This window comes from Amblyomma americanum, chromosome 6 (assembly GCF_052857255.1).
Source record: "Amblyomma americanum isolate KBUSLIRL-KWMA chromosome 6, ASM5285725v1, whole genome shotgun sequence".
NCBI lineage: Eukaryota > Metazoa > Arthropoda > Arachnida > Ixodida > Ixodidae > Amblyomma > Amblyomma americanum.
Window position 1 is genome coordinate 126,428,449 of NC_135502.1, and position 25,147 is coordinate 126,453,595.

At 44.9% G+C, this 25,147-nt stretch overlaps 1 protein-coding gene across 3 annotated transcripts; it reads right to left on the reverse strand.

Moving 5' to 3' along the window:
* Nucleotides 1-239: 239 nt before the first annotated feature.
* Nucleotides 240-24,549, reverse strand: LOC144094066 (protein AAR2 homolog). 3 transcript variants are annotated; one of them, XM_077627932.1, is made up of 4 exons: nt 24,216-24,549; nt 12,468-12,763; nt 4,981-5,341; nt 240-2,661 (listed from the first exon to the last, which is right to left on the reverse strand). In XM_077627932.1, exons 1-4 carry the CDS (start codon nt 24,449-24,451, stop codon nt 2,151-2,153), a joined length of 1,404 nt encoding a protein of 467 aa, XP_077484058.1. In that variant the 5' UTR covers nt 24,452-24,549; the 3' UTR covers nt 240-2,150. The 3 variants fall into 3 exon arrangements, with proteins under 3 accessions (XP_077484058.1, XP_077484059.1, XP_077484060.1); XM_077627933.1 differs by lacking the exon at nt 24,216-24,549 and adding an exon at nt 15,660-15,818; XM_077627934.1 differs by lacking the exon at nt 24,216-24,549 and adding an exon at nt 15,590-15,608.
* Nucleotides 24,550-25,147: the final 598 nt, after the last annotated feature.

Sequence of the window (25,147 nt, forward strand, 5' to 3'; positions counted from 1 at the left end):
AGGAGCATACGCTGTGTGTCCGACATCACTAGCCGATTTTTTCGACCCTTTTCACTGCATCCGAACTACCGCATCCGCTTCCAGCGTTTCGACCAATCAGATGCGGCCGCTGCGGCAGATTATGACATTTTTTATTATGACAAACTCGGAATATGGACCCTGCTACGTGCTACAATTGTTACTCATGTTTCTTAAAAAATTTCTTCAGGTTTTGCTTGTCCCATTGAATACACCATGAATAAACCATCGCACTTTATTCTGACCAGGAAGTAAAATGCACACAGAATCACTTTGTGAGAATTCAGTAGTAGTGTCCACAATATCGTGCTCACTCCTGCAAATACAATGACAGAGAAAGCACTGATGACAGAAGGCACGAACAGTGTGCTGCATAAGGCTCATGGCCCTCCATGAGCAAAAACCCACTGCAAGATAAAGCTCTTTGATGCTACATTCCTCATTAGGTGAATCCTGCTCTTGATGTTTTTTTACCAGGATGCAAACACAAGCACGTTTTCAAATGGGGTGCAATCGGTATTTGCAAAGAAGGAGGGGGGGGGGGGGGGGGGACACACAATGGACACACAGGCTCTGGAATGGTTCTTTGCCCCCAAAGCACTAACAACACTCTCACACTAAATAAGGAAACAAAGATGCCTCAATGCACACAAAAGATAAAAAAAACCAAGACACAGTGCCCAGAAATGCAGTGACTAGTGATAACTGAGAATTCCAGTTTTAAAGACCCACCAATGGTTACAGACAAGGCATGATAAGTCAGAGGAACAATACATAAGGAGTTTATACAACAGGTGTATTTAACAATGAGCTCGTACAGGGACATCTAACAATGCATACTTCTCAACTAGAAAAACCACAATGTAAAAGAACAGAAGGGCTGAAAGAAATTTTGGACTGAAAATGCACAAACATACATTAAGTGCACTTGTTCGTGAAATACCTCAACACTGGCATGACAAAGTATGCAAGCCCTCCAGATGCCTACGTTACATAGCAGAACATTTTAAGGCAAAGACAAATATGAAAACAAATATAAACAAAGATAAGTGATAGCCCACTGACTTTGCAACCACTGCTAAACAGCACAAGCTGTTAACACTTACAAGGGTAGATAGAGGTGTGGGCTAGTTGGTTCTGCATATCTTGAAACAGGGCGAAGGATGCCAACAGTGACTTTAGTGGACAAATACAGTGCCATGTGTATCCACTCTTGTGACTGTCTGCATTCTTAGTGCTATTTTGAGATACGTTAACACTTCAATTGTTGCCAGGTACTCTTATGCAAAAAAAAAAAAATCACACCAGGACATTTTCATTGTTCTCACCAACCTGACACTAAGAATTTACACCTACCAACGTAGCACTGCACACATCAAATGAACTCCGAAAGACCACTTCATGCTTATTTGTACAGTCATTTTGTGTGTCCTTTTTGCAGGCTAGTTTCTTTTTTTTCAAAAAAGAATCCCAAAAGAGAAATGCATGTCTCTACATTGGAAATGTGCTTATAATAGGGTTTCCAGTCTGATATAATAAGCACCTCACCAGTGTCATACATGCAGCACAGCCACATGCTTAAAAAAGAAGGGAATTAGATGCCATGACATGGAACTGCCACGGAATATCAGCATTGACTACTACGACCGGTCAATACAAAAAATACATAAATAAGTGAATAAATAACCTACTGCTACTGTAATATTTGACACCTTTAGACAAACAGACCAATGTGTATAGATGGAAGCACACTAAATTTTCAGCATCTGTAATGCTATAATTCAATTTTTCTTATTGCACTGCACATTATTTTGCATATTATTTTGCGCCACTATTAAGTAGTCATTCATAACCATTAACCAAATCCCAAGCAAGTCAGCCAAACATTTTCATGTATAGTTCTCTGAAAATTGCCTGCCATTGAATTGGTTATGTAATACGCCCTACTGATGCACATTTCTTGGGCTAAAGAATGCCTCCTAAAACAGCAAAAAAAAAAAAACTAAAAACAAAACAGCACAGTTCCAGGAATTTTATTCACTGAAATCCTTCCCCCAACCCCTGTTTAAAAAAAAAAATGGCGTAACACAAACCGAATGAAATGAAGGGCAATTAGAGCTGAGCCACACACCTCAGTCATTGCTGGGCAGCTCCACCACGACGGGGCGGTCGTCCTCTGGCACCTCTTCGTCAAAGCTCCAGCCCATCAGCTTGGTGAGGCTGATCTTGAAGCGGGAGGCCTTCATCTTCAGGGTCGTCGGTGTGTTGTCTGGCAGGCTTGACTCGGCAATGTTTCGGAAGAGTGATGCCAGAGCCTCTGTCAGAAAGTTTTTTCTCGACACAACGTCGACGAAAAAGTCGCATGGCACCTCGCGCAGCTGAAAGTGCAGCACTGAGATGAGGTCGCTGAAGAGGTCTGGGTGCTGATCAATGGCCTCGCAGCTGGTGCAGAAGACACGCACCAGCTTCTGCCACTGCTCGAAGCAGGGGTACACGTGCCCCACCAGAAAACAGACGAAAACAAACTGCAGTTCGCCCAGCAGGTCCTCCTTGTGTGGCCAGCAGGCCAGTAGACTCTCCAGGATGTAGCTAGAGTCCATGCCGTGCTTGGTGATCTCGGCTGGGGTCACATTGCTTGGGTGCCTGCAGTGAAGCACGCAACCGCAGACTGCAAATGGAATCACAGCAAGCAAACACAAATGCCCTCAAATATGGTCAGAACGCATGGTACCACACTGTCACTGGGAGGCATCCTTCTGGGATCTGGCAACGTAAAATTTGTCCAATATATTGGACAATGGAATTGCAGGTGTGGCAGCCATCGAAGGAGGCCTAGTACGGCAGCAAGCTCTCCCACATCATCTGCTTTTAGAACCTGTGCTGCCATCTAGTGAGTGTGGCTAAAGCCATATACACAGTTTTTCTCTTCTTCAAGACCTCTCAAAAAGATGGGAGCCAGTGCAAGCACATTTTGCCATGGTGTTCAGAAGATGAAACATGCAGTAAAGAACCTCTAAGCATGTCTTAGCACTCATGAAAACAAACACTCATAAGCATATATATTTGAAAGATGGCACGAACTTTCATAATTTTCTCTCCATTGCGCATTTCTTAACACATGGACAAAAGTTTTAAATGCAGCAAAAGGTACTTTAACCATGTTTTGAGACCGAAATTATTATACCCCTCAGCATATGAAAAAAGAATAAAGAATTGGTGACGGGACACGGCCATCTCCCACTGACATCCAATCTGACTTTCACTTGGCAACTGCACTCATGTGCATTTCTCCTCTTCTGTCCTCTTCCGAGTTCCAATGGTTAAAAACAGACTGCCAGCTCGCATCACACATGTGCAGTTTGCATTAGCCACAAGTGCAAGCACACACCAGCCACTTCATGTGAACTGCTGCCTCTTAGAAGTGGACTGCGCTGCAGCGTTCATATGCATTTGTTTTCAGTGAGTTTTCTGAGCAGAAGATGAATTGGCGAGCATTATTCAGATGGTGCAACCTTGCTCTAGTTGAGGCCAACTCATCACACATTGATCTAACCTCATTGCCCTATCAGAATCTCTGCTGCCCTTGACTACATTCATCCCCCGCCCCCTCTGAGTTTTTGACCTTGACACTCTGGAGGCCACCGGTCACATCTCTTGTGTTTTACATGTGCCGGCTAAATGCATTTCCTCATCTGAATTTCAGCTACAATAACAAAATATGCATGGTTCAAAATGGTATCGACCAGGTTTTGTCCGGAAGGTACTAGAATCCAATGGCTACTCTCACGGCATGTGCATGCTGCAGTATGATTTAATGCTATTCAACATCACAGGCAAGTTAAATGACTTTGGACAGCTAGTTAACATTCAATTCTAAACACAACCCTTCACTCAAAATTGGAAGTTAAAATACACAGACGCCACACGCCGATAAACTGCACACCACTAAAGAAAAAAATGCATTTCATAACACTTCAGGAAAAAGTTTTCCATAATGCAGGCTGCCAAGGAGTGCTATCGTATTTACTCGAATGTAATGGGAGTCTTTTTACCGGAAATAGAAGTGAAAAGTCACCCCTCTGGTTATAATTGAATATTGCGCGGAGACAAAAGCACACTATGCCACATTTACTAGCATATTGATTGATGGATCGCGCAGGTCAGCTCTTAACTTCGGGAAAAAAAAAAAATTTAGAATACTGCATTGGTCGGCCAACAGAAGCTTCATGCCACAAATACCGAAGAAGCGGCCGATCAGTCACAAGCTCCTCGCTGGAGACGGCACACTTGAGCACCGAGCACAGAATCGACGCCTCATCCGGAGGAAATGTGACAGAATAAGTGCAACTTAAAGGCACCGTAAAAGCCTTCATCTGAAAGTTTGGGAGACTCCCTCAACATTCGCAGCACCACAGCAGTAATCCACCTAGAGTGCATGGAAAGCTTGGCATTACTACTTTATGCGAAAAGGCGGTCTTGCTACTTTCCTCATTATCACTACCTGATGCAGTTTTCAGCGACCCATTTTTGAAGCAAATTTTGTTATGACTTCGCGCAAGATGACTCATGTAAATGTTACTCGGTTGAGCAACAGGGATAGTACTTGTACGACAGCATGGTCGACACGGCGATGATGCGATGGGACACAGTACTTATCTTCATATCAGTCTTACCTCAATCATTCGTGCGGCTGTGTCTAAACAGAAGGGGCACATGTCGAGGCACTTCTGTTCGCAAGCTTCTACTCATCTTTCCATATAATGCGGCATACTTCCTAACGTTACAATCACATTCCTTCGTTTTTTCCTTTAAGCGCCCATAAAGCCAACCCTCACGTTACAATCTTGTTTTTTTTCCCCATTTGACACCAGCCAAGTCGACCCTCGCGTTACACGCATGATCGCATTACAATCGGGTAAATACGCTATTACTCTCCATTTCAGCAGCAGCATAGGCACCAACCTCCTCTTGGGGATCTCTGTGTAGCGTATCCTGCACTCCGGCACCTCCTTGAGCTCCAGCAGCTCCTTCACCTTGTCCGAGAGTCGGATGTCCTCACCGCCACCCCCTTGGGAGTCTATGGAAGCCAGATCGGCCCCTCGACGCGAGCAGAAATTGAGCGGCTCGAAAGGGGTGGCTGAGTAAATGCAGCAGCTCTCTGGCTGCAAGCGCTCCAAGACCTCGCGGGTAACATGCTTCGTGAGCGATATCCAGCGGCGCCACTCCGTGTACGCGTACACGGCCAGAAATTGGTCCAAGTCGCCCCTGAGGTTCGAACGAAGACACGCCACCTCCTCCTGTGACACTGGCTCCGGTGACACGTCTGCAAGGAGGCGGTGCATTGGCAGGAGGCGTCAGTGAGGTTTTACAACAAGGAAATCTTTCATCCTGCACATGCTCCATGGTCCACAATTACTTCTGAGTTTTCCAAAGCCAACCTGCCAAATTTGTTTGCCATGCACACTGATGCACAAAATGGCTCTCCATGGCCCACTTTGTCCAATACCACGTTACCGCATCATGACCACCTATCTATCACAAAAAATTAACAGTTAATGCATAGAAAAGTAGCACGACTACAGAAAATGCTGGCAAGATGAACTTGCGGTGATATCACTTGGAGCAGAACGCAACCTTCTGAAATTGATGCAGCTAGTACAGGGGGCTGAGGGGAAAGTAGGAGGAAGGAGGGGGAAGTCCTATTTGACAATAAATTTCTTAGCTTTTCTGTGTCAAAAAAAAAAAGGGGTGTCAATGCAGCTTTCCCAAAGAAAATTTCTCATTTAGAAGGATGGGAAATTAGGATACATTTTCCCTGCTGCCTCCGTTAACCAATCCTTAAGCTAGTGGAAAAACTAGAAACAACTTTTTAGTGCAGTTGCACTGCTAGGCACATTTTCCAATTCTAGGCATAGGTACATACATATGTCCCTGAAGCCTGCTTTGTGGCAGGTGGCCCACCTGCCCACAGCCCACCAGGAGTGTACACCTGGCAGGCCTTCACCTGGGTGAAGGGTACACCTAGGTGAAGGTCTTTAAGGTAAACGCCTTCAAGGTAAAGGCCTTTGTGGCAAAGGCCTTTAGGTCAAATGTCTTTAGGGTGAAATCCTTTAGACCGGATTCCTTTAGCACCTAGGTACCTTAAAGGGACCAAACACTAAATTTTAAGGACACAATTTTTGCAGCACAATGGAAAGCTTGGTGTCTAATGTGCTGGATTCTGCAATGGTTTGGATTACGGTTTATGCGGGTTCAACGTCCCAAAGCGACTTGGGCTATAAGGGACGTCGTAGTGAAGAGCTCCGGAAATTTCGACCACCTAAGGTTTTTTAATGTGCACTAACATCGCACAGTACATGAGCCTGGCCGGGATATAACGCGCGTTTTTCAGGTCAGTAGCCGAGCACCATAACCACTGAGTCACCACAGCGGCAAGGTTCCGCAATGATTTTGTTAGACAAACTGCGTAGAAAATTTTTACAAAGAATTTTTAAATCAGTGCTTGCGCCTATTTTTATGTATCCCGAAGCTGGAAACCATGATTACCGAGCGTGATAGTGATTACATGCTACCGTCTACTTTTTAACTCCATATCCTATAATAGTGTGACCGGCACCAAGTGGTGAAAATAAGGAAATCCCCTTTTACTGCTGTCACCAAATTAAGGAGTAAAATAGAACATTCACATAATTTTACTACATACAACAAATGAAAAATACAAATGATGGCAGATTTAGTAGAAGAGAGGTACACAGAGACAACACAACTTACAGCGCAAGAGCTCAATTTCAAAAAATTTTTTTCTCGCTTGAAACAAAAATCATCTTGAATAAAACTTCAGAAATGAAAGGCAAAAATCTGTTCTAATAACCGCATTATCATTTGTATTTTTACTTAGACCACATCATGGAAAAAACAAGTGTTTATGGTTCAAAATGCACTTTTTTGCAATTTCAGTATTTTACCTCGACATATTTCGTTTCATCATCTGTAAAATTTCTTATAAGTACTTGAAATCTAGAGGAGCAAGGTGGCTATTTTGTAATTTTTGAGAGGAAGTTGATGCCTTGTGAAACAGATGTCAAAATAGTAAAATTTTTGCATTTTAAACTGTAAAAAAATATTCATACCACACAAAAATACATGATCTGAATTATATCGAGAGCTGCAACCTCTGCGAATAAATTTTTTTTTCAGCAAAAATAGTTTAGACAGATTACGCACACTGCGATAAGTTTCCATGAATTTTTTGTTACAAATCGGTGATGGTCGAGTGCAACGTCTGGGACGTTTTACATAGAATGACCCTATAGCGAACAGCGCGGTATATGCACATGGGAAAATAAAACCGCGACAACTACGTATGTGCCAAGGTTGACGTGGTTTTATTTGAACACCTTCGGTTTGCAACAGTGCTTGGGTCCATCAAGGAGCTTCAAGCCAGGTCAAACCAAAACACAAGGGTTAAGCGGGCTGAATGTCATCATGAGCAATGCGCATGGAGAGGCATTGCACAGCCAGAGCTTTGCATTCAGGCGCACGATGGAGCATGAAAGAGATGGCCCCACTTGCATTGTACCTTAAGTTTGCAGATTTGTGTCCATTTCGTGAGCTGTGTTGCTGTGTTTTGCCAGCAATCCTGTGCACCATGCCACTCAAACAATTGACTGCTGCTGTCACTCCTCCAGTACAGAAGTATCTGGGCATATAGCCTGGCTACCTTACAGTGCTTCACGACAGCATTCAGTAAGCTCCGTTGTCATGTAGGCATTTAGTCAAACTTTCTTAATAAGCTAGTCACTGAAGAAAGTTATGTTCAGAGAATTGTAACCAAGATATTAGCTAGTCTATAATTAACTTACTGTTACAACTACATGATTCCCACTCCCTTAATACTACCTGGTAGGCCATACAGGTATACAATAGGTGAAAACAAAATCTACAAAAGACGTAGACATTTTTTTTTCATAGCTGCCTTTTATAAAAAAGTGTTTGTTTTTAGTTTAAACTACCTGCATTGATATTCTAAACTGTTTTGGAAATATTCAATTTCATTCACAACCAATTTCTATCATTCATATTCACTTTGCAACCAAAAATTTGATATTCGCACATCTCTAGTTGAACTGTAACTCAAGGTGTTTTCTGAAGCAGATAATTTAAGAACGAGTGGCATTTTATTTGTGCACATACAGTAATAGTGCTGTCAAAAAATGCAAGAACAATGACTTTCTCACAAAGCATGTGAGCGCGTTGCTGTCAAAGCTGCAGCATTTGATGTGCAAGCTTCCTTAGACAGATGGGGGAGAAAGCATGTCAAGGCATCAGCAGAACTTTTGTTGTGAAATTCTACCCTTCAAGAGAATTCAGGGGATATAATTAATCACATTCTCATCATTCTATAATTCCTACTGATGTCCACAAACACAATATCGCAAAAAAAAAAGAGAGAATGTAGCTCAGAATTTCGTGAGAGAATGTTCAAATGTGCGATTTATCGAACAATCACGGGAAACTAGGGGCCTTAATTATGGCTGTCAAAGACTCACAGGTCTTTTTTCCAGTGGTATTTAAAATGCACCGAAGCAGCCTGGTTTCTGCACTATAGAAACCTTTGGCACACCTACATCCTGTGCACTGATTACACACACATTTATGGTAATGGCACTCAGGCATTCCGAGTAATCCAGTACAATGAATAGACGTAAGTACGAGTGTAGTGTTGTTTGTGATGGGCTTTATGACGCATAGGTAGCTAAGGCTATCATGCATCAGGCATTAGGTAAAATGTCTGTATGTTGAGTAAGAAGAAATAAAGGTTTTCAACGGCTGAAGAACAAACACCTCCTTCTGTTAGGAACACAAATGCACATGACAAGTCTACAAGAGCAATTCCTCTTAAGAGCGACCAAGGGTGGAAAGGAATGTGTTCATCGCATAATACCGTATTTACACGATAGTAAGTCAAACCTTTTTTTGAAATTTAAAATTCCGAAGTGGGGGGGTCGACTTACAATCGAAACGAAACCTTGAACTGCCAATAAAAGCAAGAAAAACAATCTATCAGGGACGCTACTGCGATGTTAGAAGTTTTGTTTGCTCTACGGCTCCAAGCGTAGCATTCAGGTATTCCGCGGGCTTTTTGGCCAGGATTTTCCATTTTTTAATTTTTACTGCGCACACCGTTACCCACCGCGATGGTTCAGTGCTACTGGACAGGATACCCGGGTTAGAACCCGACCGCGGCAGCAGCGTTTCGATGGAAGTGAAACGCAAAGGCGCCCGTGTGCTGTGCGATGTCAGTACAGCGGGTTAAAGATCCCCAGGTGGTCGAAATTATTCGGGAGCCCTTCACTACGGCACCTCGTTCTTCCTTTCTTCTTTCACTCACTCCTTTATCTCTTCCCTTACAACTGGGTTTCCGCCGATATTTGAGACAAATACTGCGCCACTTCCTTTCCCCCAAAACCAATTTCATTTCATTTCACTCGCGGGAAGGGCCGCTGTCCCGCTGTTCCAATCGCGGAGTCTGCGCCAGCGTCCAGGAGTGTCGCTAGCTGATGGAAGAGCCGCTATTTCAGTTGGTTGCGCAATATATAACAGCGGCGCTTCTGGGGAATGCCGATGTTTGCTGGAAGAGCCGACGCCCCGACACCGATCACTCTTTGTTTGGTGGTGCTTGGAGTTGGTGCTTTTGACTCGACTGCCGGCCGCGCGCTTCGCCATGAGCTCTCCAGGTTCGAAAAGCATTCGGCGCTCATTCACTGCAGCGTTCAAGAGGGAGGCCATCATTTACGCCGAAGAAACCAACAACTGCGCGGCGGGCCGCAAGTTCGACGTTTCTGAACGGTTGGCGCGGGAGTGGCGGAAGCAGCGAGACAAAATTTATTTTCGATTGCGACTCCAAGCAAAGAGGTTTCCGCGGGCCGAAGTCGGGACGCTTTCTGGAGCTGGAGGTCAAGCTTGCAGCGTATGTCACCGAAATACGTGATCGGTCCTTTCCAGTGACATGCGAAATGATCACGCAACAAGGCCGGGTCTTTGCTGCGGAAGCTGGAATACTCCGAACAGACTTCAAAGCCAGCAGGGCTTGGGCTTCGAAATTTATGAAGAGGGCTGGCTTCTCTCTTCGTCGGCGTACTAGTGTATGCCAGAAGCTGCCTGCTGCTTACGAGGAGAAAGTTCTCGCCTTCCATAGGCACTACCTCAAGCTCCGCGACTCGCGGCGATACCTGCTCGGCCAAATCGGCAATGCAGACCAGACTCCCGTCTACTTCGGCATGACGAGCAACACAACAGTGAGCGTGAGGGGAGCTTGCGAGGTTAAGCTTCTCACGACAGGAAACGAGAAACTTCGGTTCACTGTTATGCTATCATGCTTGGCAGATGGCACAAAGCTCCGACCGTACATTGTCTTCAAAAGAAAAACTATGCCAAAGGAAATGTTCCTGAAAGGTGTGATTGTGCGAGTGAACGAAAAAGGCTTTATGACAGACAACTTAGTTATTGATTGGTACCGTCAAGTGTGGCTTTTGAGGCCAGGGGCATCCCTCAAAAACCACAATCCGAACCTCCTCGTGCTGGACTCATTTCGCGGCCACCTTACCGCGAAAGTGAAGGCAGAGCTCCGAAAAGAAGATACAGATCTGCTGGTGATTTCCGTCGGTCTGACGGGGCAGCTGCAGCCGCTAGAATTTGGCATTAACAAGCCATTCAAGGACTTGCTCCGGCATGAGTACAACGAGTGGCTGGCGGCAGAAGCGCGAGAACTTACGCCAACGGGGCGCGTGAAGAGAGCCTCCCTGGTGGCCGTGTGCGGGTGGGTGATTTCCGCTTGGGCGGCCGTTCTACGCGATGTCGTGGTGCGATCATTTAGGAAGTGCAGGCTTTCCATGGAGGACGATGTGCTGTGGGATCGCAGCAGCGATGACGACGATGACGACAGCAGTACCACTGAAGATGACTCAAGTGAGGATGAATAGCGCATCTATGCAATAAATTTTTGTTTTTGAAGCGCTCCACCGGTGGTTTTTTTTTTTTTCGGACATGCGATTGGGGGGTCGACTTACATTCGCGTCAACTTTTTTTTTTTTTTCGGACATGCAATTTGGGGGGGTCGACTTACATTCGAGTCGACCTACAGTCGTGTAAATATGGTACTGTGAAATGCATTTTTTTCTTTTTCTCAACTTTTCTACATTGTATGTTTGCATAAAATGCACTTTACTGTGACATCTCCACATGCTACACACAAGAGGTTTGCCTTGTTTTGCGAGTATGAGGTTCTGTGTAAGATAAGTAGCACACAGGGAACTAGAAGTGGTTGCGTGGGCGTAGCTCCACATGCATTACTATGCTTGACCCATAAAGCTACCAGAAACAACATTGGCTCAGAACTCTTCAATAACAATATATATCTAAGACAAAACGCTAATACGTTCAATGCTTTGTGATGTGTGGAGTGAACAAGGAGGAAATGCAGGTCCTGAGCAAACCATGTGCTTGCGCTGCCAGCACAGCTTGAAGGAAAGGTGCTGTTGGAGTTTAAAATCTACATATCCATTGATTCACTGAAAAGTAATTCACATCCCCCTTAAAGGGCAGAAACACTGAATGTTTTTTAATGTGTTTATGCTTTGGAATGATGGCTCAGGTATAAGTGAACATAGATCGTGACACATAATTTGCCCACACTCAGTGAATCGGTCATAATCGAATTCCTTTTCCCGTGCATGCAGTTTTAGTTTCAGACAGCTGCGGTGCTGTGATGTCACAACTACATATGAGATCACATAAGGCATATAAAAACTGCAATACAATCTCTGCTTTATCGGTCATAATTGAATTCCTTTTCCCGTGCATGCAGTTTGTTTCAGACAGCTGCGGTGTTGTGATGTCACAACTACATATGAGATCACATAAGGCATATAAAAACTGCAATACAATCTCTGCTTTGTTGATTTAATTCACTCCAACTCTTAAGGCTGGTTCACATGCAAGCGACTGAGCGATTGAGTGTCGCGTCGCAGCGAGAATTTCCAACTTGCTGGAACCTCGTCGCTCATCGCCACGACTGTAAAGTTTTTGCGCCGCAGTGGCAGGATTCGCTAGCTTTTTCCCTTGCATGTGAAACAGGCATTATTCTAGCCTGGCCCAAAAGTCAAAATGGCATATGTGAATGAACAGCTATTATATTGCAGTTCCTGCATGCCTGACATGATCTCATACTTGTGTTGTCACAACTACGGTTCAACTGCTGAAACTGAAACTAAATCTGCATAGCAGATGGAATTCAAATATGATTATTTACTGACAAAGGCAAATTTCACATGGTGACCCATGTGAACTGATGTCTTATGCATCCCTACAAAGCAATAACACACTACAAAAAATTTGGTCTCTCCTCCACATAAGCACGTTATAATAGTAATGTTCAAAAAGGTCCTCACCCTCGGCGGCTTTGTCCCATTTCCTGACGAGCATCTCTCCCTTCTCAAAGTAGTGGAAGAAGCCCGTGCGGGGAGCTGGCGTACCAGCCTTGCTCACGGCGCTGTAATGTATGAAGTGCAGGCCTGCAGGGATCATCTTGACACCACGAAACTTGTCCCCCACCACGTTGGTGGACATGTCCAGGCCGAATTCAGTGCCGGGTGGCACATCCAGGAACACCAAAGTGGCACCTTGCGTCAGCAGACGGTCCACAACAGCCGGGTCCGTTTGGACACTGCTGGCACCTTCACTCGCTCTGCGTGCACACAAAAGAACATGCACACCATTCACCTGCTGTGCCAAAAATTTTGGAAAAGAAAGAAATACGTACCATTTGTAGGAAAATCCTTAGGCCATGCTTATTAGTATCGTGTATAAGTCAAGTCCTGCTCACACACAACACAATCATAGTTACCAGGCCATAAAATAATAACCGAAACAAAAACTGCCAACTCCGTCTCTGGAAAAAGCAATAGCTGTGCAATGGGTAGCTGTCGCTAATTTGTTCACAAAATAGGAAGTTAAAGGCCAAGTGCACAAATATCCTTCCTGAGCACAAACGAGTGCTGGCACTTCCTCAAGTACACAGTCCTGGGCCGAATTACAGAACGATCACAAATTCCGTCAAAATTTGTTGAAAGTGACGTCAAAATGACGAAACGAAGAGACATCGCCACGTGAAACAACGAGGAATCAGCCAATTACAGCAGGGCAGCGCCCTGAGAGCATTTATTTGCACGGCGAGAGACCTTCTGCTAAATTTTTGTAAAAAGACTTAGGAAATATTTGGCGATGACAATAATTATATTTTATTTTAACAAAACATTGTGTTTCAAGTTGAAGAATATTAAGCAAAACAAAAAGCGTTCGAAGTTGTGCTATTAAATTTGCTAGTGGGCAACTTTTGCCGCCGCGAGGAAGCGCTGACGGCAGTAAATTGTCAAGCCGCTTTGCACGAAAGCAGCCGATTCCACACTGTGTTGTTTTTTATGCGGCGTCTGAAACTAAGCTACTGTGCGGTTGGCCTAAGTGCGCAGAAAAATTTGAACGAATGTAGTGAACGCTACATGCCTGCCGAGCGAACTTGCAAGGAGCGCATGGAACGAAATCGACGAAGACGACTTGTTGAAGTCTGTGTTGTTCGGCTCTCTTGATCGATGACAAAAAAGCCAAAAGGTGAGGTGTTGCAGTATGTTACGTGTGGTTTCTTTTCCCTTGGGAAACAGAAGACAGCCACGAAGTGCAATATGCTGGGAAAATAAAGTGCTTTGCCAGCATAAGCGTGTTTTGTTTACATGTATCTCTCGCAAAAAGGTGACTGCGGGAACCCACCCCTTCTGCGCGCTAACTTTGCAGATTGCCTACAACACCTGCCACACGCATTTGCTTACCATCGGTTGTGCGATGCAGACGTGCGCCTCGTTACCAATGGCAGCTTGAAAGCCACTGATAGAAAAGAACCACAGTGTACACAGCACCTGCCGCCACACCGACAGTGCGCTCGCTTGCAAACCTCCCAGTTCATCAGCGACTTCATTGCACAGCCACACCAGTCTGCTTCTCCAGTCAAAAAAGGCGTCGAAACAGCTTGTCCGGCAAGTCAAACATAGTCAAATGTGTCTTCGTGCGCTATCTTTCGCCGTTGCTTGCACCAGCATAGCCGCCTCACTCATATCGCAGCGTACACCGCCGCCATTTTCTGTCACAAATGAAACGGTCAAATTGACCGCCTCAAGGCTGTAAAAAAAAAACTTTCAATTTGCTCCTGCATAATTAGGTGTGCAACGTCACCACTTCTGCCACATCCGTGAGGTAATCTGCAGCCACCGATGACGCAAAAAAGAAATACAGCCGCCGGTCACGACCGACCAACAGAAGCAAAGCTAATTGATTTTTGACAAGTTTTTAACAACGTTGCTATTTGACAGTTCCATAATACGGCCCTTGAAGTACGTTTTCCATTGCAGCTATGCCACCTAAGGGCCCAACCTTGAATGCGTCGGTGAGAGGGAGAATGCAGGTAAAACATTTATGGACATTTATGGAACACTACAACAGATTCAAGAGACGTGTTCAAAACTTAAGACACCAATGCGTGTATGCTAAAATTTCGCACAGAGAGATAGGTTTCTGCTATCATTGGGTAGCATATTTTCATGCAGTAAGGGAAATAATTCACACATTTGTTATAATGAACTGCCATAAAAAGCTGCAGGCTTGAAGGCAGGGGCGGTAGGTGTACCTCGAAGAGCCTGGTAAAGGGCAATGTGCCTACCCTTTGGCCAGATAATAGCCTAATCCGGTAGTTTCTACTAATCCCCGGGACAAATTGCTGGCCACTAATATCATCAAACCCTCTGCAATCGCTGACAACGGAACAAGTGCTGTAAAAAAAAAACACTTTCCACAAAATAGTCAGTAAATGCGACCACACAGTCGCCGAGAATTTAAAATGAGGATGCCTTTGAAACGCAATACGAGAGAGGAACGCAGCATTCGGTACGTGTCGTCGCCGACAGCGTCCCGTACACCGTCCGTCGGTCGAAAGCGCAGCCTTTGAGCAGGACGGAGCGTAAAGTGCTCATCACTTTCACCTAGCACTGAGAACGCTGAAATGCACTTTTCACGGCACCGATTAATGCCTTCAGAATTCGCACGGTGCACTGTGAGCTGCTCCATATGAAGTTCGATGTGTACGCAGGAAGTACCGCCTTTGCCATAAGTAACCGAGCAACAGGGTTTGATTCTCAGCGGTATTGTGGAGACTTTATGGCACTCCAAAGAATCAAAAGGTTGCGAATTGTGAGGACAAAGCTTTTCTTTACCCTAGTCTGATTTAGAGCTTTTAGGGATGCAGTAAGTGCTCTGTTGCACGGCTAACAAGTGAAACCCGTTGATCGGTTACTTTTGACAAAGATGGTACAGCAGCCTCGTAAACGGATGCACATAATTACGCAGTGTCTGGAAGCATCAAGATGTCAGTTGACAATATCCCGTGAGGCACACAACAAGGGCCAAATGGAACCAGAACGACCGAAGTTCCCGCTATATCTGGAAATTAGCGTTACCAACTGATAATTACCATTCGCAGCTACGAAAGGTACTTGATCTCATTGCTCTCACCCTCGATGTGAGGTAGAACAGATACTTACTCAGCCATTATAAGCTGCTCTTATACAGAGGTTAGCAGTTTGGAATGCGCAAGCAAACACAGCGACAATCTCGCACGCGCTGCAACGCCGCCGCTCGCTGTTCCAAACCTGACGGATGCAGCCGCGATATGTGGGTGAACCGCTGTTTTAGTAATCAGAAGTTTACATTAAAACACTACTCGAAGCATAAAGTTAATATACTACATAATAAAGTTAATATACTACATTTGACAATTATACTTACATATTAATACTTGATAAAATATCCAATAATTCCAAAATGAAGACTTCTGACATGATCGAAACATAAGATACGAAACAGCGGATATGTAAAATTTTGCTACTGTAGCCAGGGGGGTAAAGCGCGGAGAGGAGGTTGTCATACTATGGTGTCTGGAAGGGGAAGTGTGACGGGCGCCAGCGAGGGAGTGCTCAGTTTAGCGATGAAGTGCCTAGGTGGCGCCACTAGCAGGAGGGGAGCTAACGCCGATGCAGCGCAAGCAGGGAGAGTTTGCACGTGCTACGCGTTTCTGCTAAATGTACACAATTGCTGGGCATTGTTTTTGTTTTGTCTTCGCATAATCGCAGATAAAATTGTCTAACAGGTTCGCCTCATGACGTGAGCAATGTATTAAGCTGATAAGGGACGTGTGTAGCCGACTACGTAGCTCTCACTTGCGTAGCTAGCGTAGCGTGTTTTGGGGCACGCAAAAGGTAAACAGGCACCTTCCTTCCCGGGAGTTATCACAGCTGTTTATTCAGAGCAGTCATCCACTAATGATGCTGTTTTACGCCTAGATATGTTGATCCAGAGGCGCTGCTAATTGCCATCGAACTCGCGATTCATGCATAGCAGCAAGGAAGGTTGTGCATGAACGGGTGCTAACATTCTTGCATTATTGAAACAGTGCTCAGGCAGCTAGTACAACACGATCATGAAACTTGAAATGTGAACATGTACAAACTTATTATCCCCACGTGATTAACGCGAGTGTTGTTACGCTACGCTTATAAAGCCTTAGAAGCGACCCTGACAAACTATTACTGGGCTAGCTTACCTCGCCTAAGAGATTCTCAACTTTTTTTTTTTTTCAGCTTGTCTTAAAGCGAAGCATTTCACAGCCAAGAACACTACTATTATTTATAAGCAGGAAACTTCAGAGAAACCATCGGATTCAGGAAAATAGTTTGCTGAGCACATACCAGCAGAATAAGTACACACCAACATAAATTCATAAGCATGTATCAGGAAGTCAGTTTATTGCTCACAGACTTCAAGGTTTGTAAAAAAGAAAAGAGTAAAAGGGCATTCAGTGGCATCTTCGAAGCTTTAAAAGCTTTTGCCGCTCCCTCTGTGCAGCCCTTTCCTTATTAAGAGACTTGGTAAAAAAATGCAGCCGTGTCACCACAAAGAACTGTATGATTTTGGCAGTGAGTTCTTTGCAGTGCTGCTCGCAGCCAACAGTGTCGAATCTTAGGCTGCGCAAAAAGGTTACAAAATCATGCACACTGAATGCATGGAGCTTCTCCTTTGAAAAAAAACATCGTAAAGGCATCCTCCAAAACAGACACAAGTTTGCCGAGCTTCTCACATGGGTAGAGCAGACCTCCTTTATCAAAGTGTGCAGTGAATGTGCTGTTTGTGTTGTGCACAGCTGCTGTTTTGGTACTCATGAGGCATAATGCACATTCCTTGCAGGCATTCTTAACTCCAAACTTCCTTGACATAGCCTGCCATGTAATAAACAAGGCGGCTATCACTGAATTCCATCACATAGCTGCTGTGATCAGAACGCAATGCAGAACGAATTACTTCCCCTGCATTATCTACATCCCCAAACTCAAGCATATCTTCGATAATGTCCTGAATGCTAAACACGGCCGCATCTGCTTTAGATGGAGGGGTCAGAAGTGGATTTATCATTTCTTCACTGCAATTGCCTGACTTTAGGGCTCGTGCCAAATTATAGAAACTTAAACAGTTCACAGTTATTAGGAACTGGCTTGGGGATGGGTGATCATTACTACCCGAATATTGCCTAATAATCCCAAACAGATTTTCTAACTTGTCTTGGCTCAATCTGGAAGTCAGCAGGTACTTAAATCCTAAAGATGTCACATACTTTAGCACAGACAGAGTGCTGTGTATTGTGACACGAAGGCCTTCAGCAGTACTGATGCTTACAAAACCACCCCCAGCCTTTTTTGATTCTTCCTCCCAGTCATCTAAGAACTGGAGGAATGCATTAAGATCTGTGACAGCTTGTGAAGATCCCCTTAGTCCATCTCGGGGACGCCTTGAGGTCATTAGAGATTTTATCCTGCTTAGACGCTGCACCAGTTTTTCCGTTGGTGCAACATAATCAGAGATATCCTTCCTATCAGTTCTGTACAAAAACATGCCCTTCAGTACCTCATCACTGAATAGTTTAAATGCCAGATTAACTTTCATTTTCTCGAATGAATTAGGCCTTATATGAGCTTTAGTTAAACTTGGCATTGCCTTCAGTGTGATGGAACTTCTGTCTTTGTCCCAAGCTGCTTCTATGTGTTGGATGCATGCCCGGCCATCAGGTGTCGAGAAACCTTTGCTCACAAAAGAATTCCGAAGACACTTAACTAAGTGTGGAAAGTCTGAGCAAAAGTGAAGAGACCTTGTTGAGTCCACGGGGTGGGTAGTTTTACATGTGACTTGGCCTGATTGCGCTGAAAAGCAATAAAACTGATTAGAAATAAGCACACCTATGTATGCCACTTTGCCTATTTAGCAGATTCCTCGATATATTAAATAAGCACATTGTTAATTACAATAACATGCTCTTTGATATGAAAACATTACGTATTACGGTCGACATGATGGTAGCACTTCAGGTTTGCAAGTACATCAAAATTGTTGTTGAGGCTTGTTATGGTGTGGCAATGCAGCAATAAAAAAAGAAAGTTATTTTACCATGAATCCCAAATGACTTCCACAGTCTCCGGTTCCATGAGGCCCCATCGCAAGTCACAAAGTCCACAAAAAGGCCAGCTTTCTCAGACAGCAGTATGGCTTCAAGCAAGATCTTTTCAAGCATTTCGGCCTTGATATTGCCCTTAGATGAGAAGACTCCAAGCACTTGGGTCCAGTCACCTGCAGCATGAAAAGGCAAATCAGGTGCTCCTATCACTTTTCCATGAAGTCTGCTTTTTTTGAAACCCAAGAACAGACACTCAAGCAAATTGTATTGTAAAAGGAACCACTACTAGAAATTCATTCTGTCTCTGATAATGAAACATGAGCAATGCCATTATACAGATAACAAAGACATCAATGTGAGAAATGTCACAGACCTTGGAATGGCTGAAAAAGCATGACCATTCCATGGTCTGCTGCAGTTGTCTCTTCCTGGGGCGTAAACTTTCCTAGGTCAACAAATCCTTCGACAGCACCTGAAATGAACATGATACTAATGATCACTCCAAAATCAAAGTGAGGATGTCACAGACCGAAAAACCAGCCCTGAAGGCCAAGAAATCAAACAGAGTGTTCCTAAAACACAGAAATGCCGTTTGTCACTACAATATTACTTACCAGCTGTGTTTACTCTGAAGTTTTCAGACAACTTCATCTCATCGAAGATGATGCCGCCGTGTCGACTGCATACGTCCATCTGTTTCGTTTTCACTGAAAGCGCTGTGAACACGTTTTCATTAAAGCCGAAAACACTCTTGAATTTTCCCATGTAGCGCTGTAGACAGCTCCGGCTGGGCAGGATGAGTATGTTATGTTTCCGCAAGTGTTCGTACAATTTTGGACTCTTCATGCGGAGAAGCACACACTCTAATATCCACGTTTTTTCATAGCTCATGCCAGATGTACTTTTTCGTGTAGCCGCCTGGAAACACGCCCTTACGGCCATCTGCTGTTTTGAAGGCAGTCCTCAGTCCTTTAATGCGGGAATTCACAACTTCATCTCCAATTTCTTCATTGGCGGATTTCATTTTTTCTAGCTCCCGCTCGACGTTGTGCAGCTTCTTCTGAGCAACGCGTAGACGGCGGCGGACTTTCGCATGCTTTTTCAGGCGACTCACCTTCATAGCTTGTTTCTTCTTTCGCGAAAGCTGATTCTGCACAAGCTTGCGCAAGCATTTGCAATAAATGCATGAACGTCTACTCGAAGCTGTCAGAGCACATTTCACAGAGTAGTAAGCACCAGCAAAGTGCACATATGTGCTGCTATTTGTGGGCTGCAGCCCACATCCTATGCACATTACAAGTGCGTGTGTTTCATCAAGTACGTCTTGAGCCTCGAGTGGTGATTCGATGGTTCGCTTCAAATGTAGTTTTCCTCTGAGAAAAACTGTGCACAACACACGGCCTGAATGACATGTTTTCAGTGAACTGGACCAACTTCGGCAGCAATGCGCAATTCATTTCCGAGCCCTCTAGTTCACAACAGCCAAAAAAAAACGATGCCTGGCTGTGCTATAAAGCACAGCCTATTCCAGCCCGGGCCCGGCAGGCGGAGGCTGTCACAAAGGACGTAAACTCCTGTTTGACTTGCTGCCATTTGCGAAGCTGCCCCATCTGCAGTTGGAGTATCCGTTCCCGAATCGCACGCTGCCGCGTCGTGTGCTTCAGCACCGCTTGCAGTTTTTCTTCTTTTCGCAGGGGGTGCGCCTTGCTTACAGAGATTTCTGTTCTTCCTCCTGACCGGTGCTTTTTTCGAGAAATACTTCGGGGCGTCTGGAAAGATAGTGGGCACGGCGTCATCTGATAAACTCGGTCTATCCCGTGGTACTTCCACAACTTCGCCGTTTATGATGTGCCGCCAAGACCTCACTATGAACTTGTCCTCAAAATGCCGTTCACAAATGCCGCAGTTATCCGACAGCTCTTTATCTGCTCGTTTAATATTACGCGCCCACTGCTCTCTCCTCAAATTATCCTTCGGAGGCCGAAAGAGCGATGCCTTCGTAGGGCAAGATTTGTAGCCGCTGCTGCAGCCGGGCACAAAGCAAGTCCGTGGCTTCGGCGGCATGGTTTGCTTGACAGCTTCGTAATACTACTGTTTCAAGCAAAGGGTGACGACACAGAGGTCCGCACATTCACACACACACACATCCTGCAACAAAAATAAACACGGACAAGTGGTTGCACTGCGCGGCCAGAACACGGTGACACGGTTGACATGCGGCTGCTCGCCGGGCGCCGCCGATGCCGCTTCCAAACTCGCTCCCATCCTGGATGGATGGATGGATGGATGGATACGGCTGAACCCTTTACATCGGGCGGTGGCTCAAGCCACCTAGCCATGTCTTGTGAAATTTTACTCCTGTCTTGCTTTTAGCCACCAATCAGATAACCTTCGCTTGGTTACTTCTAACCTCTTAAAATCCACTTTCCCTTCACTATCCCTAAACCCCAATGCCTTGGGTAAGTCAGCCCCGCTGCCTTCCACTGTAGGGTGAAGCCCTTTACAGAAAAGTATCAAGTGTTCAGCCGTTTCCTCCTCCTCTCCGCACGCAATGCACAAAGTGTCTATCTCCTGGTACCTGACTCTATACTTCTTAGTCCGCAAAACTCCAGTCCTGGCCTCAAACAACAAAGAACTTCCCCTACAATTATCATAGATATTTTCTTTGACAATTTCCTGTTTAAAGGTCCGGTATGTTTCTAGTGCCGATTTCGTCAGCATCCCTGTTTTCCACAAAGCTCTCTCTGTTCCTTTAACCTTTTTCTTAACCGATAATTGCTGATTTGCCCCCTTACTGCTGTCCAGATATTTGCTTGTCAATTTTCTAGTTCGCTTTCTCCATTTCGTGTCAACATTCTTTATATACAGGTATCTGAAAACTTTCCTAGCCCACCGCTTTTCCTCCATCCTTCTCAATCGTTCCTCAAATGCTATCTTACTGCTAGCCTCTCTGCTCTCGAAAGACGCCCATCCCATATCACCCTGTACCCCCTGATTTGGTGTATTGCCATGTGCTCCCAAAGCTAACCTCCCTACTCCCCGTTGCCTAATTTCCAGCCTTGCTTGAACATCTGGCCTCATACACAGGACCGCATTCCCGAAGGTCAGGCTAGGGACCATCACCCCTTTCCAGATCCCTCTTACCACCTCATACCTATTGTAATTCCACAGTGCCCTATTTTTCATGACAGCTGCATTCCTACTAGCTTTATTCATTACATATTTTTCATGCTCTGTCAGATACTCAACACTGTTATTTATCCACACCCCAAGATACTTGTACTCATTCACTACCTTTAGCACGAACTCCTGTATTCTATGCTCGCCGCCCTCTTCATTAAATGTCATGACTGCAGATTTTTCCTTACTATACTTGAAGCCTAATCTATCTCCCTCTGTACTGCATATGTCTAACAACTTCTGCAGGTCTTCCTTGTTGTCAGCCATTATCACTATATCGTCCGCATATATTAGTCCCGGTAATGTCTGTTTAATCAATTCCCCTTGCTTGAAAAAAGATAGGTTGAAACCTAGTCCGCTCCCCTCTAGCTTGGCCTCCAAACCTTGCAGGTACAACATGAACAACAAAGGGGACAGAGGACATCCTTGTCTAAGCCCCCGTTGTATCTCTACAGGCCCTGATACATTTTTTTCCCATTTTATGAGCACTCTGTTACCTCTATATATATCTTTTAAAAGATTAATTACTCCATTTTCCACATCCAATGTGCCCAATATGTCCCACAAATGCTCCTGAGTAACGTTGTCATAGGCTCCCCTAATATCCAGAAATGCTAGCAATAAGGGCCTATGTTCCTTTTCCGCAATTTCTATACACTGTGTCAATGAAAATAGATTGTCCTCCAACCTCCTTTGTTTCCGGAACCCATTCTGTAGTTCCCCTAGCACCCCCTCGTTCTCCACCCAAGCCTGCAGTCTATCCTTTATAATTTGCATCACCACCCTGTAAACCACAGACGTCACTGTTATGGGGCGATAGTTACTTACGTCTGCTTTGTCCCCCTTTCCCTTATATATCATGTTCATTCTACTTAATCGCCATTCATCGGGGACTTTCTCATCCACTATCATTTTGTTCACTACCTGTATTAATGTTTGCTTGGAGTTTGGTCCTAACTTCTTTATCAACATACCTGACTCTAAACCATGAACGCAGCGCCCCTAGCGGATTCGAAAGGTTTTCCTCGCGTTTCGTGCGCCTCCCAAGCACGGCGCGCATACAGCGCCCGTCACACTTCCCCCTTCCAGACACCATAGTCATATTACAGTGTACTAGAAGAGGGCAGTGGAACGAACAAGGTAGATGTATACTGGTAGCGAAGGCTCCATAGACGCCCATTGGTCCAAAAAATGGCGGCTCATGGGCACTCCAGCGCCCCCTGGATTTTGGGGGGCAAACTACGCAAACGTGACGTAGAATGACGTCACGCATACGTATGCTTTTGGCGCGAATTATAAAGCGGTCTTTCTGTAGAAACCGCGTTTTCGAGCCCGTATCTCTCGAAGGTTGCTGCCTTTCAGCGCGCCCCAACCTTTGCCAGTCAAATGTGCTCGAGTTCCTGCTAGTTATGGCCTTGTTAATGTGCAATTGGGAACGCAATGAAAGTGACTGGTAAAGGAGGGGCAGCATAGAAAGGCAGCAACACTTCCAGACACTGGCGAAGCATGCATGATTCGTAGTGCAAATACTGGTGCTAGTACTTTTGAGAGCTTTTGAGTACAGCAAGGTATGATGCACAAAACACTGGCTCAAGTGCACAGTTCGCAATAGAGTGTACGGCAAGTATGGTTTTCATAGTTTCATATTCATTGTTTATTGCAGCAACCAAACAAATACAGTCACAAAGCACACCCTTGGCACACAAACAAAAAATACATGTCACAGGCAGCACAAGCAGTATTGTGTAAGTTGGCTAATCATCTCAATAGTCACAGTGCAGAAGGAAAAAGCCCTGAAGTGCCACGAACGTTGTCAGTTAGGAAATTGAAGTATAGAAAACATTGCTACGACAGCTTCAATTGAAGCAAACATAACATGACATAAGTAGGCGCATCAACACAGACCATAGAGCACACTGGGATTATTCTTCACATTTAATTTCTTCAGCTGAAAGAATATAGCAGGTGCGTTTACATCTGCAAGGCAATGTTAAAGCCAGCTTTAGCACCCTCAAACGTGCTCAACGTAGGAGCAAATACCATACATTGAAAAAGACATGAAGCCAAGTACGCACGAACGGGTTATAGCTATGAAACACGAGCGAACAGCCCGGCGAAACCATATCGAAGCTATCGCGCATACCTAGAGCAGACGACACACCTGTGAAAGTCCAGCGGGAATCGGTGTAGCGTGACACCAATGGTACTATCCACGCTGTCGCAGTGTACCGCCTTGGTGTACCACGGAGCATCGTTTCTTCACATGCCGCAAGCTCATCTTTAAATGAAGCGCTAAGCGCTTCAAAAGAAGAGCGCGAAGCGTGCAAAGACAGAAAAAGACTTCGCACTGGCCGCACGCCGAAGGAAACGACAAAACCGAGAAAACTGCCGCAGCGGTGCAGCGGGGTGCAAATCTTACCGAACGGTGACAAAGAAGCGACGTGCAAGGACGACGAAAACTTCGCAAAAGGAGCATTTTGAGACCGGCGAGCTAAATTTATACGCTTTACCAGGGGCGCGATTACGGATCAGTCTCAATCGAAATTGTCTCAAAAAGTATATCATTTGGCTCTCTCCTATTGGTCGGCGGCCATTTTGATTTTTTTCGTCACTGACTGACGTCGTAAATGGCGCAGAAGTGGTGACGTTGGCCATCTAATTATGCGAGCAGATTGAGACGATTTTTTGAGACTGGAAAAAGTAGTATCAACACGTTTGAGACAGAAAATGGCGGCTGTTTACATCGTCGTATACGCGGGTGACCGCGCGAGCAACGGTGTCATAGTCGCGCGGCTAAATGTACTGTGCAAACAAGAAAACACGGCATTCCTTTGAGAAAATCAAGAATATGTCTCACACTGTGCATAGTTGGAGCGCTGCAATAAAGGAGTGCTTTGTTTTATAAAAGTTATTTTATCTTGTCTTGCATTCATCAGCGTTTATACATCGGCGGCAATTGACCCTTCGTTTTGATGAAAAAAATGCATGCATCAAAACAACAATTAAAACAGGGGCATGAAATCTAAAGTTCGACGAAAACTCGTCCGGTCAGGTAGAAGATTCATGTAAAAAGGAAAGGAACGCCGACCAAAGGTTGTTAGAAAAAAAGACTTCGGCTTCCCTACGGAAGCCTTGATCAGAGTTATCAAGGCCTCCATAGGGAAGCCAGAACGTCTTTTTTAACAACAACCTTTGGTCGGCGTTCCTTTCCTTTTTACAAAACAGAGGCATGCATACCACACTTAAAATTATCGCATTCACATGTAGTACGCTGTACACACAACGGTCTCTAAGTGAAGCGTTTTTTTTATTCCAATTTCTTGTTGCCCCGCCCCTCTACTAAAACACTTC

What these genes read in the sequence shown, in the direction of transcription:
- LOC144094066 (XM_077627932.1), bottom strand. Translation starts at nt 24,451, where the DNA reads ATGGCCAACGTCACCACTTCTGCGCCATTTACGACGTCAGTCAGTGAC. An exon ending in CGCTTCTTTGTCACCGTTCG is followed by an intron (nt 12,764 to 24,215) that starts GTAAGATTTGCA and finishes GTGTGCACGCAG; the next exon opens with AGCGAGTGAAGGTGCCAGCA. An exon ending in ACAGAGATCCCCAAGAGGAG is followed by an intron (nt 2,662 to 4,980) that starts GTTGGTGCCTAT and finishes GCTTCACTGCAG; the next exon opens with GCACCCAAGCAATGTGACCC.